Source organism: Equus przewalskii, chromosome 19 (assembly GCF_037783145.1).
Source record: "Equus przewalskii isolate Varuska chromosome 19, EquPr2, whole genome shotgun sequence".
In the NCBI taxonomy this organism is placed as follows: domain Eukaryota; kingdom Metazoa; phylum Chordata; class Mammalia; order Perissodactyla; family Equidae; genus Equus; species Equus przewalskii.
Genome location: NC_091849.1, coordinates 11,854,580 through 11,868,149, shown reverse-complemented (window position 1 = coordinate 11,868,149; position 13,570 = coordinate 11,854,580). Strand labels below are relative to the sequence as shown.

The window sequence follows — 13,570 nt, the reverse complement described above, 5'->3', positions numbered from 1 at the left end:
TAGTTTACTACAGTGGTGGGGAGGGGTGTCATTAGGCTGCAGTGAAATAATCATTGTTTCCCGGAACAGAAAAAATAGTCAGTTCTCCAGCAATTCAAGTAAGTTCATTGGCAAAGAGGCCTTATGGATTGAGGACGGCCATGAAGACAAGTGGCAATGCTTCATCTACTCCCTATGCAGGCCTTTTCCAAACCATTTTAACATGTCTCCCTCTGAATCTCGGAAGGTGGCCAGAGAAGGGGAAAAGGCAGAATATCATGGACAAAGTTTTGACATCTTTGAAGACAACTATACAAAGGGTTGGTACCGAAGTAGAGGGTCAGGAGGAGACATTTTCTCTAACCAGTTGATGATTGGCTGTCCTTCTGTCTCCAGGAGCTCACAATGTATAAAACATTCTTATCCTGAGCAGGTCAAGTTTCAAAGAAATCTACTTGTGTTGAAGGCAAGAGAGAGAGGCTGATTTTTATTTTGCATTGGCATATCATTTGTTTTAGGCGCCAATAAAAAGCGGAATCACTTTGAGTATTCCAAAATGCCGTGAATGTTCTAGAGGAGGATGGTGGAAAATGCTCAGTGCTCATAGATGCACCTCAAGCATCCGGACGACGTGAAGCAGCTCCAAATTAATAATTAAGATGCAATAATTCAGACCTGCTTGGCAGAAAATGCCAAGAACGCCAACAAATTTAACCTTGAACTTCAGCCGTTTTGTAAGCAAGTGTTCTGTGAGGTTTCATTTCATTTTCATACAGTTTGAGGATGGTATTTCTATTTCAGAGGGCAGCCGAGTAAATGATCAACCACAACAACTTGTTTTGACCAAATGAGTCAACTCTGCAATAAACAATCTGGCAGCTTTTTTTTTTTTTTTTTTTTTTAGTTAAGGGGATTTTTTTAAAGCACAGCAACATTTTCCCTGCTTTTATGAAACGCTGCCCTATGTTTCCAGGCAGAAAAGCAAAAACTTTCAAAGGGTCATGTGATGTCATTTCAGTAATGTAGAAATAAGAAGAAAACAACAAGCAAAAAGGATGTATCTGATAGCAATCTTTGGCAGCATGTCTTAAAGCAGAATGTATAAATATGCATACATATATATGTACTGTTAAAAGGATTTCACCTGAAAACTTGGTAGCTATAATTCCTTAATAAAGACCACTTGCTTATCAAGGGCTAGATTAGTCTCTGAGCTGGTTTATACAGGAAATCTAATGCTGTTCCATTATAAGAGCCACTATCAGTATCCTCCTTGAGCACAAGTATGGGCAGATGTAGTAAGAGGCAAACAAAACCTTTTCCTTATCCCAGGCCAAGGGAGTCAGTGCACACAAACACAGACTGGAATGCTAATGTGCTTCCATAAGGCTCTGGGGGAGAATACACCCCATTTCCCCAAAGGAGTATAGTTCATCCCACAGTGGGGACACTGACTTCTTCTGGTTTCTATACAGCAATGGTTGTCGACTGGGGGTGATTTTCTCCCCAGGGGAGTTTTGGTAATATCTGGAGATACTTTTGTTTCTTATACTGGGATCCCCTGCAGCACCAAATAAACAAAGCAGATCATAGCAGCATCACAAAGACTCAGGAAATTAAATTGTCATTGGAACCATAGCCTACAAAAGTCAGGCCAGGACTTGTGTGCTAAACCTAAACAGGAGGACTGATTGCTAAAATAAAAAATTTAAATAGGACTCAGAGCCTCTTAAGATAATCATCACAACGTCTAGGATATAACTGAAAATCACTGGCCATACTGAGAACTAGGAAAAGCACAACTTGAATGAAAAAAGACAATCAATTGACATCAACACAGAAATGAATCAGATATTGGAATTATCTGACAAAGATTTTAAGGCAGTTATTATAAAAATGCTTTAATGAACAATCACAAATTCTCTTGAAACAAATGAAAAATAGAAAATATCAACAAAGAAACACAAGTTATAAAAAAGAACAAAATTGAAATTATAGAACTGAAAGATACAATAACAAAAATTAAAAAGTTCACTGGATGGGATCAATAGTAGAGTGGACATAACAGAGGATAGAATCAATGAACTTCAGGTCTGATCAATAGAATTTACTCAATATGAAAAAATTGAGAGAAAATAAATGAAAAAAAAAATAAACAGAACCTCAGGGAACTGAGGGACAATAACAAAAGATCCAAAATTCATATCATTGGAGTCCCAGAAGGAGAGGAGAAAAAGAGTTGGATTGAAGGAGTATTCAAAAAGTCATGGCTGGAAATTTCTCCAATTTGGTGAAAGATGTAAATCTACAGATTTAAGAAACTGAACAATCTCCAAATGTAATAAGACAAAAGAAATCTGTGCCACAAAACATTATAATTAAACTTCTGAAAACTAAATACAAAGTCTTCAAAGCAACTAGAGAGAAATGACACATTTACCATAAGGGAACACAAACTCAAATGAAAGCACATTTCTTATCTGAAACCACGGAGGCCAGAAGATAGTTGCACAACATCTTTCAAGGGCTCAAAGGAAAGAACTGTCAACAGTGAATTCTATATCTTGCAAAACTATTCTTCAGGAATGAAAGGGAATTAAAGACATTCGCAGATGAAGGAAAACCTGAACAATTTTGTTGCTAGCAGACTTACCCTTAAAAAATGGATAAAGGAAGTAATTCAAACTGAAAGACAATGATAAAAGAAGGAAACTTGAAGCATCAGAAGGGCTGAAAGAGCAATGTGAAGAGCAGAAATATGGTACATATAATAAACCAACACTTCTCATGAGTTTTATAAATCATATTTAATGAATAGAACAAAAATTATGACACCATCTGATGCTCAAGACTATAATATTTAAAAGTGAGAAAAGTAAAGGGACTAAAATGGAAGTAAAGAGTTGACACTTCTTTTGAAGTGGTAAAATGTTAATGCCAATAGATTGTAATAAGTCACATATGTATATTATCACACCCAGAGCAACCAGTAAGAAAACCATACAAAGAGATGCACTCAAAAACATTATTATTAAGTCAAAATGAAATCCTAAAAAGTGTTCAATTAACACACAGGAAGGCAAGAAAGGAGGAACAGAGGTACAAGAAACAGAGGAAACAAAGAGAAAACAAATAATTACATGGAAGACTTAAGCCCTAACATATCGACAGCTAATTTAAATGTAAATGGTCTAAATACACCAATTAAAAGGCAGAGATTGGCACAGTGGGTTAAAAAAAACAAAACAAAACAGAACCCATCTATGCTGTTTGTAAGAAACTCACTTTAATTTCAACAAAATAGGTAGATTGACAGTAAAAGAATTGCAAAATATATACCAAGTAAGCACTGATTTAAAAAATAAGGGATAGCAATATTAATATCAGATAAGGTAGACTTTGAGGAAAAAAAACTTACTAGAGACAGAGAGACATTACACAATGATAAAAAGATTAATCACAGGGCCAGCCCCGTGGCGTAGTGGCTAAGTTCAACGCACTCCACTTCGGTGGCCTAGATTTGGTTCCTGGGCACAGACTTACACCACTCATTTGTGGCCATGCTGTGGCAGTGACCCACATACAAAATAGAGGAAGATTGGTATAGATGTTAGCTCAGGGTGAATCTTCCTCAGCAAGGAAAAAAAATGAAGAAGACTAATCACCAGGAAGATGTAGCAATCCTAAAGATGTATGTACCAAACAACAGAGTCTCAAATATATAAAGCAAAAACTGATAAAGTTGAAAGGAGAAATAGGCTAATCCATAATTATTGTTAGGGACTTCAACACTCCCCTTTCAGCAAATGATATAATTACTAGATAGAAAATCAGCAAATCAAAGTGCAGTTTATGTACATGAGTATATATGACTCATACATATTTCTATACAGACTGCTAAAAGAATATAACCAGAGCTTAACTGCTGATCTTGTGGTGAATTTCCTAGGAAAGCAGGGATTCACATGAGGATTTCAAAAGACTGAAACTGGAATGTGCTGATTAATCAACACTGAATATGTTTCTTAACTTTGCTGATTAATTCAGGATATAAAAGTCTATCTGAAATATCTGAGTTCTCTTATGAGAAAACTTACGCATTTCTGGTTAACATGGTGTTAGCAAAACATGTGAAATCTGACACAGAGTCTAAAAAAGGCATTCCTAGGTTGATAGTTTCTTTTTAATAACTTCGTCAGACCTCATATAATCAAGTGACACTCAAACTAATTCAAGCACGAGAAATTCAAATGAAAACTCTAGAACTTGGGTACAAAACAAAGCAATGTAAGAAACAGTGAAAACTTTCTGGCCTTATTGTTAAGAGACTTGTGTTCTGGTCATTGCTCCCTCATTAATAGCTGTGTGATTTGGGGCAAGTCCCTTAACCTCTCTGAGCTTTAATTTTCTCATCCGAAAGATGAAGAAGTTGAACCAACTGACCTCAAAGGGTTCTTTCCTGCTGTCAACTTTTAAAACAATGTGAGTCAATTTCATGCTTGTAAACAGGAAGAGTTCTTTGGCTTCCCAGCTGAAAATGCACCTTCAAAACTACCGACAGAGAACTCTGCTCCTCTGTGTGAGTCTGAGAAGATCAGCACAGCACACTGCATTCCACTGTGAAAGCAAAGCTGAAGATCAAAGGGTAAGACAGATCTGAATCAGATTTCCTGATGCAACAGGTAAAGTGGTGGGCCAGGAAAGTTCTCATAGACTAAAAAATATAGGTTCCAGTGCTTTTAGAGTTGGCTTGGTTTGGTGGCTGAAAACTCACACATGTTCTTACCCAGCGGACTTCAGATGGGGGCCTTCAATGAATGTTCTAGTTTTTAAAAAGCAAGGCAGCACAGTGACCTCTGAGAAGAACAAGTCCTCTTAGATGTGGTATAAATAACCCAATGGGTGAAATGCTTCATTCTAATTCAGTTCCAAGCCACGTGTACAGCAAAGGGATAAGGGCTCCTAGTGATGCAAAGTCCATTGGAAAGAAGATCCTAGTCTCCATGCACCTTGGCTTCGACTGGGTATCACACACACATTAATTATTTGCAGAATCACCAACACTTTACTGGGGAGAGGTTCTTTAGAAGACAGTGAGTGTGATAGCATTCAGAGGCAGCAGGGGTCCTAGGGAGATACAAACAGCACTGGGTGATGAGGATAGTACTAATCAGGAACCCAAGGGTTAGAGACCCCCTAGGTAGATATTAAGAACACCACAATATGGTAATTGGTCCTTGCAAACAAATCTTTATTAGCATCTAGAATTTACCTGCTACCATGAATAGTGTTGAGGGTCCAGATGTGTATCAGACATCTCTGGAGGAGCTCACAGGGTGAATGGCTGCATCATATAGAGTTTCAGCTGGAAAAGACAGCCCAGTCAGCTGGAAGATTAATGAGGGGACTGTTTACCGAAGGGTGGACAATGCCAAGAGAGCCTAGAAGGGCTGTGGAGGTATCTATCAGCTTTAAAGGCAATAAGCCATCTCAAAACGGCTCTGTGCAGGTTGACAGGGTAAGTGAAATTCAGATAAGTCAACATGTCTTGTCTTGAAGCTTAAAATGATTGGCAACTATTAGTTTGTTTAGCACCGGCAGCTAGAGGGGCCTTTTCTTTGTAAATGAAACTACACTCCCTCAGCCTTTTCACTATAACCTCAAGAATTCCGAGCTCTGCCATCCCTCTTTCCTTCTCACCACGTGCTACCTGCAGCCATCATTGTGGAGGGTCTTCCAGCACTTTCCACTGTGGTTAGCTCAATGTTACATGTGGGGGTGGGTGTGTATCTGTGTGGGCTCAGGGCTTCCTTTCAGTGTCTTCAGAGGGCAGTGCTGGTCAATTGCTCCTTTAGCCCATCAAATGTCCTGGCTTTAGGAAGCAAGACAGTCACCACTCCAGATTCCCTAGGCCCCATTTCACACTCTAGGGAGCTAACCCTAATGACGCTGATAGCTGACCAGCCCAAGGTCACTCAGTAGACTCAAGCCCAGCTTTGAGTCCCTGTTCTTTGTACTTCATCACTCTGTGACTGGCAAAAGGAATGAGTTATTATCTCTGCCAGGCAAAAGCGTTATCTCTGCTGGTGGCCATGACTACTTTGCTCAGAAAGATTACTTTAATCCTTATCTTCTCCTACATGATGTCTGGAGTTTCCCATGATTTACTCAATGCATTCATTTTTAACTCAATCTTCTGTATATTTAGAATGACAGAATAATGTGCAGGATAATTTAGGCTCCATTAGTATGTTACGCATACCCTATTATAGCACTTATCATATCGTGCTGTAATTTTTTGCTTACATATCTGTCTCTGCCACTGACTGTGGGTTCCTCCAGGGCTTAGGCTATGCCTTACTTATCTTAATATCCTACCTCCTCCCCATAACCCAGCAGCTGAAAAACATGAACATAGTAGGTTTTTAAAGAATGAGCTAGCTTTATAGTAAGGCTCAGTAGACACGTGCCTGGTATGCCCATATTTGTTTATCCAGCATACATTTATTAAGTTCTTACTGTGTGTCCAGCACTATGCCAAGCTCTAGGGACCCAAACACAGCATCTCTGAACCCTGGGAGATAATGGCTCATAAAAAAGATTAATTCCCGAAGTTGGCCCCATGGTGTAGTGGTTAAGTTCACGCACTCTGCTTTGGTTCACTGGTTCAGATCCCAGGCGTGGACCTACGCACTGTTTACTAAGCCATGCTGTGGCAGGCATCCCACATATAAAAGAGAGAGAGATGGGCACGGATGTTAGCTCAGGGCCAATCTTCCTCAAAAAAAAAAAAAGATTAATTCCTGATTGCTATAGTCTAAATGTGTTTCACCAAAATTCATGTGTTGTAATCCTAATCCCCAAAGTGACGGTATTATGAGGTTGGGCCTTAGAGAAGTGATTAGATCATGAGGGCAGAGCTGTCATGAATGGGGTTAGTGCCCTTACAAAGGAGGCCTCACAGACACTGAGATCCCTTGCCACTTCCCACATGTGATGACACAGCAAGGAGACAAGTATCTCAGAAATGGGTTCTCACCAGACAGGAGGCTAGTGCCTTGGACTTCCCAGGCCTCGGGACTGTGAGAAATAAGTTTCTGTTGTTTATAAGCTACCCAGTCTATGGTATTTTCGTTATAGCACCCTGAATGGACTAAGACACTAGTCATGAATTTGCAGAGGCACAGGGTATTAAGGAAGACTAGAGGGGGCTATTTAGTATGCTTTGGCTAAGAAGAGGTTCAGGGAGGGGTTTCTAGAGAAGGAAACTGATAAACTGCATTTTAGAGGATGGTCATGAGATAACCAGTCACAGACATTTTGAGAGGAAGCCATCAGGGAGAGGAGACAATAGGAGTAAAGGCCCTGGACATGACATAGCCGAGTGGGGTTGGAAAAGTCTGCCAATTTGGTGTTGTTGGAGGAACATGAAGTATGAGGCTGGAGAGAGTACCAAAGCCATACGGAATGGGCAGTTTATTAAAAGTTATACAAGTTGGTGGCCAGCCGGGTGGCACAGTGGTTAAGTGCGCACATTCCACTTTGGCGGCCTGGGTTCGCCCGTCTTGATCCCGGGGGTGGACCTATGCACCACTCGTCAAGCCACGCTGTGGTAGGTGTCCCACATATAAAGTAGAGGAAGATGGGCACAGATGTTGGCTCAAGGCCAGTCTTCCTCAGAAAAAGGAGGAGGATTGGCAGCACATGTTAACTCAGGGCTAATCTTCCTCAAAAAAAAAAAAAGTTCTGGGACTTGGATGTTATCCTATAGGTGATATTGACACAGTAAAGGGACTTAAGCCGGGGAGGGATGTAGTAAGACTGGCATTTTGGATAGAATCACTCCCTGACCTTCAGAAGAACAGAGTTGGGGGATAAGACTAAAATCAGAAAAACCAATTAGATGGCAGTTGCTTTGGTAGTGGGAAGAGATGAGGACGACTTGAACTAGGTCAGCTGTAGAAGGGATGGAAAGAAGAGAACTGATTTGAGCTTGATCTGAGAGATGCACTTGGCGAGATTTGGTGATTAATTGGATTTGGGGAGTAAGGGAGAGAGAAGAGACAAGGGGAGACTCCCAGGTGGGTGATAAGGCCATCCTCACAAGACAGAGGACGGAGAAGAAAGGTCAGGCTTCGGGGAAGTTGAGTTCACTTTAGACGTCTTGAGTTCGAGATGCATCTGACTCATTCAGGACATGTCCAAGAAGTTTTTGAAGATACGCTTGAGGCTTGATGGGGATGCAGAGAGGGCCAGGACTAGAGGTATACAATTTATGGTCATAAACTGGAAAGTAGTGCAGAAACCATGCTAGTGGGCAGAATAACTAGAGCGAGGATGTCGTGTGAGATGGGCACTTGCTTGGCCGGCTCCCTGAGACACACCAACACATAAGGAGCTGGCGGATGAAGAGGAGCTTACAAAAGAGACTGAAAGGGACATTCAGAGCACGTTGGAAGTGTTGGGAGGACCAGCCTTCCTCACACGTGGCTTCCTCAGGGCCAGCTTCCTGACCTCCTGACCACCGCAAGTCTTGTACTGTTATCCCCTGTAATAAGTCCTCTGTGCTTATCCTTCACAGAAGCTCCCATAATTATAAATTAACTACTGATTGTGTTATTAGTTAATGTCTGTATCCCCTGCTAGAACATAAGCTCCCCGAGGGCAGGGATTAGATCTCTCTTATTCCCCAGGGAATCCCCAGAGCCTAGCAAGGGCCTGGCAATTAGTAGCTGCTCAATAAGTATTTGTGAAATTAAAGAATGGTGTTCTAAACCCCCAAAGGGTAGAGAGTTTCAAGAAATGTCACTTTTAATAGTCAAGTTACCTGTATAATGTCCAGTTCAAAGTGTAAAATATATTTATTTTATATTTTTACTATTTCCTACGTAAAAAATTTAAATTTCTGTCAGTTTTTTATTTTTAGTCAGTGAATAACCCTCTGTCACTTCTTCTGGATATGACATGAGGCCTCCAAATACTTGGAGAATAGAGAAAGACAGGCTAACAGCAGAAGTAGTATGTGTAGTTTGCAACATTTTGTAGCTATGTGGTGATACTGTCACTGTTCCCCAAAGCTCTGTGTGATGTCAGAGCTCCTGGGAGACAGATGGCCAAAGTGCTCCATGAAAATTTCCTTGGCTATTCAAACAGGGATACAAATTATGATGTGAATACGATCTACAATGGACAGCTCCTTAAGCAATATTTTTGCAGAAAATTTTGTAAGAAAATATAATGAATTAAGAAATTGCATATTTTCTGTATACAAACCCTCATATACATATATCATGTTATCATTTATTAAAATGCTAACAAATTGGATTGCAATATCAAATGTTGAAACTCTTACAAATAAATTTAAGTAATTGTATCAATATTTATAAAAGGCCTCATCTGTGGGCATTGAGGCTAACACAGGCAAAAATAATCTAGGTATTAAAAGGCCAGTCTTCAGGTTCGGACACACAAACTTCAGCGATTTGGGTCTTTGTCTTACTCTCCTTTTCCTTCTTGCCTTAAATCCTTACCCATCTGCAGACTTCTGCTTGAGATGTTTGTATAAAGGGATAAAACCCCTAAATCTATAATGATGTTTACCATGAACATGCCCTGGGAAAGATAGCACAATAACTCATATGTGCACCAACTTCCAAAACATATCTGATCATTTCCTGAGAGAATTTTCCATGGGAGAGGGAGAGGAATAAAGGGGTTCAAAAGAGAGTGAAGAAATATTGTGAAGGGAGTCTGACAGGTGCAGAGTAAATGCTGTTTCTTTGAGGTCAGGCACACTGGTTAGAGTTCAGACTGCAGCTCTGCCTTTTATTAGTTTTTGAATCCTTCCTTTTAGCAGCCCAGGCTTCGTTTTCCTCATCTGGAAGTGAGGATCATAATAATACTTACTTCATAGTGGTGTTTAGAGAATTAAGTGAATTAATATGTGTAAAGCACTTGAAACAATGCCTGTCACCTAGTAAGTACTGTGAGAGTATTAGCTGCTGTTTGTTATTTGCAGTTTTAACCTAGGCTGTGGAGTTGCATACAGATTTTTATGTCACCTGTTTCCTAGATCACCCTCTCTTTTGGGAATGGTTACAATGCAGACCCTTTATTGCTGGCTCAGGTTTGCTCTCCTCCCATCTACAGTTCCTAATATTTGGGATCCACTGACTCTTAGAAGGTGAGTTTGTTTATGTTTCGTTTCCGTGTATAACCTGCAGTCCTTTCTCCCAATCCTTGTAAGTCCTGGTTAAATCCTCAAATAACACCAACTACAGACTTACATAGCTGCATCAGGAGCATTTTCCTTAGGGAATTGCTCAGAACCCTCTTAGTCAGTTGCCCAGGGAAACAAGCTGGTGATGTCACAAGATGTCACACTTCCAGTTTTCTCTTGGGTCCCTCTGCTGAGCCTGAGGCCACGCAGAGTTTCACAAACTCTGCCTAGCCTAAGCCTCCTCTCATCCTCCCTGAGGCAATGAAGACATCCTCACTCTGTCCCAGCAGTGTCTAAACTCAGGTATGTCGGAGTCGTGGCCTGTACATACTTCTTCCTATGCTTCTTTGACCAGAGACCTCTTGATATGTTTCTTCCCTCCCAGGGCATAGAAACACCTATGCAAATGGAGTATCTGGGACAGCCCTGGGTAACTTTCAGTTCTCCAGAGTATAGACACAAAACTGGAAAAATAAAACCCTTGGAGCTGCTTCCTGGAGGATCAAAAGTTGTTTCAGGTTTTATAGGGCCTCGGAGACCTTAGGAGCGAGACTACGACATGCTTTCCTTTCCCTTTCTCCTTATCTCCCCCCATGCCCTAAATGTGCCCGCAATCTCTCCCTCCTGGATTACCAACCTGCTTCTCATTCTCTCAAGAGACATTATTTCACTTCCTTGTTCTGCCCAAATGAAAGGAAAGAAAAGAGAGTATAGCCATGGTGGTATTTCGTTAGAGTTTATTGGTATTTTATAGTAAGCCACTGAACCATGCCCCTGCGCCAGAGGAATAGTGCAAAGTGGAGCTCTTGCATTACTCCCTGCTCTCTTCCAAGCCTAAGTAATACAATTATGTGAATCTGTAGATCAGCTGCTGTTACCTGAGGGAGAGCAACTGAAAACAAGCAACGTTTTGTCTCCCACGCTTATTAGGAAAGGACCTGTGAGAGAAGTAAACTTCAGCCCTGTTGAAACTCTCAATCCCAGAGGGGTGTGTTTTACAGCTCTCTGCCCTGCCAGAGGACTTCAGGCATGACCCGCAGAAGGATTCCAGAGGGACAGACTCTACTGGAGACATTCTGGCTCCCTGGTCAGAGCTAGCCATGGAGAGGACTTCTACGTGCATATACCACTTCCTTGTTTTGAGCTGGTATATTTTCCTCATTTACTACATCTCACAAACAAGGAATCCACAAATATCCACAATCCCTGCAAATGGCAGACAGTGGAAGTACTTGACATTCCTTAATCTGGTAAGTCTATATGGCCATACCAAAAGCAACCTATTTGTCTATAATCTAGGTGCTTCTACACATATCACCTTTTGATTTTATTAAATACAAAATCCTATTATTTTTCTTCATTCCTTATTGTTTGTGAGTTTTGGCTTTCTCTTTTACATGACAATTTGCTCTGAGGAACCCCTTTTGGGAGTTCTCCTTAGCTACATTTCGTGCTGGCTAATTGTTAAACGCCCTTTTGAAAAGAATCGTATCTTGAATCTCTTCTCAGATGAGCCCATATAGGGGACTAGGTTAATGGTTTCACCATGGCAATGACTACAAATGCAGGAGGGATTCTGAACTTTGCCTGGGGAAGTCTGTGAGGGAACGCAGAGTGGCGTATGTTGTGTAGGAAGTGCGATTTCCAATGAAGGAATAATGTCATTTGACAGCACACACAGACTAACAGATTTAGCTAAGAAAAGCAAATACATTTTGCCATGTTCATATCTCACTTCAATTTGTTGTAGGCTCAGGCTCCATCTTAAAGGACAAATCACTCAACCAAACGGCAAATCCACATTTTCAACTATTTACAAACCAATCATGAGATTTGATCCCTTCTTGCCTTCCTAGCCTGGCTGACCACATTCTGATGAATGAAGTGTGAATGAATGGGAGGAAAACAGATTTTTTAAAAATGTTTTGGGAACGTGTAAAAATATTTTTAGAATTAAAAGTTAAAAATGGCACATCTTTTGGGGATGCTAATTACTGTTTGAGATTTTTAACTAAACTATAGGGTGCCATGTAAACATCTGATTTCAGAAACTGGACAATAACTCCAATCCTTTGGAATCACAATCCAAAGCAGAGGTTATGCATGGTTAGAAAAAGTGACACTCTGAAGTGCTAAGGAGAGGAAATTCAGAAAGTCCAAATCAAAGAGGCCTGGAGGTTCTATTTCCTCCTCTCTGCTCATCTGCTGGCCTTTGACTTGGGTGTGAAAGATTTGAGTCCTGAACACAGCTCTAGTATGCTTGAAAATATCAAGGTGACTGCTTGTTTCAAGCATAGAATTTTATGAAAAAAAAAAAAAACCCAGAAAACAATAACATAAAATGCATTTGTGGAACTAAAATAATACAGTAAAAATCTCAGCTCTGTGTATCTATTGGCTTTATATTAAAAATGGCCAACTAAAAGAGAGGGGTGTCTGTAGCCAGGATTGGTGGCCTAAGCGAATCCAGATTCCAGTATGGACGTCCCACCTCACACTAGGTATGGCTCTGAACAGACTTATCACCTACTCCCGCAGACCAGCTCTCTGATTTCTTAATTCCAGCTTGGTTACAGGCCTCAGAGCCCTCATAATTCCAAGAATGGAAAAAGACACTTAGCTTGTCAAAGAAACTATTATTTCCTGGTGATAATCCCCTTTTTGCTTCCCTGACTAATCAGCCACCAAATCCTACATTTTTCTTTTGCTAGGTTCATTCCTTCTTCCCTAGTCTTACTTCCCCCCTCATATGGGGTCTTATTAGTTTGTATGTGGATGGCTAGATCATCTCTTCATTGTCTCTCATTATCGATCCATCCATCTACCACTCAGATTGCAGATTAATCTTCTCAAAGCACTATTTTTGGTTTGGTTTTGTTTTAAACATCATGAGCCTGCTTGAGAAGTGTAGTCTGCTACTCCAGAAACTACAGCGGCCCTGTCCTACTTTACGGAACCGATTCCAAACTCTTGATCTAAGAACTCACTTGCCTACTCAGCCATCAGGTTCCCCTCTCCCCAGGAAGGCTGGTCTATTCTCCAGGAAGGCCTGTGTCTTCTCCAGTGTTGGCCGCTAGGCTTCTTGCTGGCACTGCTCTACCCATATTCACATTCTCCTTGAATGAAAGGGCTACCTGCCTCTCCATCATTTTGCTGCTTTTGTAGATCTCCTGAAATCCCATCTTCTCCTTAAAACCTCTGCTGATCAACTCCAACCCAGATTTGCTTTTCCTTTCCTTGAGTTTTCACAGCATCTCTCAGTCTCTGCCTATTCATGGATAGTATTATTTTCTAATTTCCATCCACATGTGAGTCTTAACACTCCAATCAAATTATAAATGGCTCCAAAACAGGAATTTTGTCCCCTAGGTC

At 40.7% G+C, this 13,570-nt stretch overlaps 1 protein-coding gene across 4 annotated transcripts in view; it reads left to right on the top strand.

Annotated features, from left to right (window-relative positions):
* Positions 1–4,482: 4,482 nt before the first annotated feature.
* The window catches only part of ADTRP (androgen dependent TFPI regulating protein), a 64,760-nt gene continuing 55,672 nt past the window's right edge, over positions 4,483–13,570 (top strand). The window contains exons 1-3 of one of the 4 annotated variants that reach the window (XM_008523182.2): positions 4,483–4,624; positions 10,052–10,162; positions 11,200–11,448. In XM_008523182.2, coding sequence (XP_008521404.2) covers positions 11,299–11,448 — 150 coding nt within the window. In that variant the 5' untranslated portion in view covers positions 4,483–4,624; positions 10,052–10,162; positions 11,200–11,298. Of the gene's footprint in view, positions 4,625–10,051; positions 10,163–10,314; positions 10,502–11,128; positions 11,449–13,570 lie in introns of those variants that run through there. The other 3 variants (XM_070584066.1, XM_070584065.1, XM_008523181.2) reach the window with 3 other exon arrangements.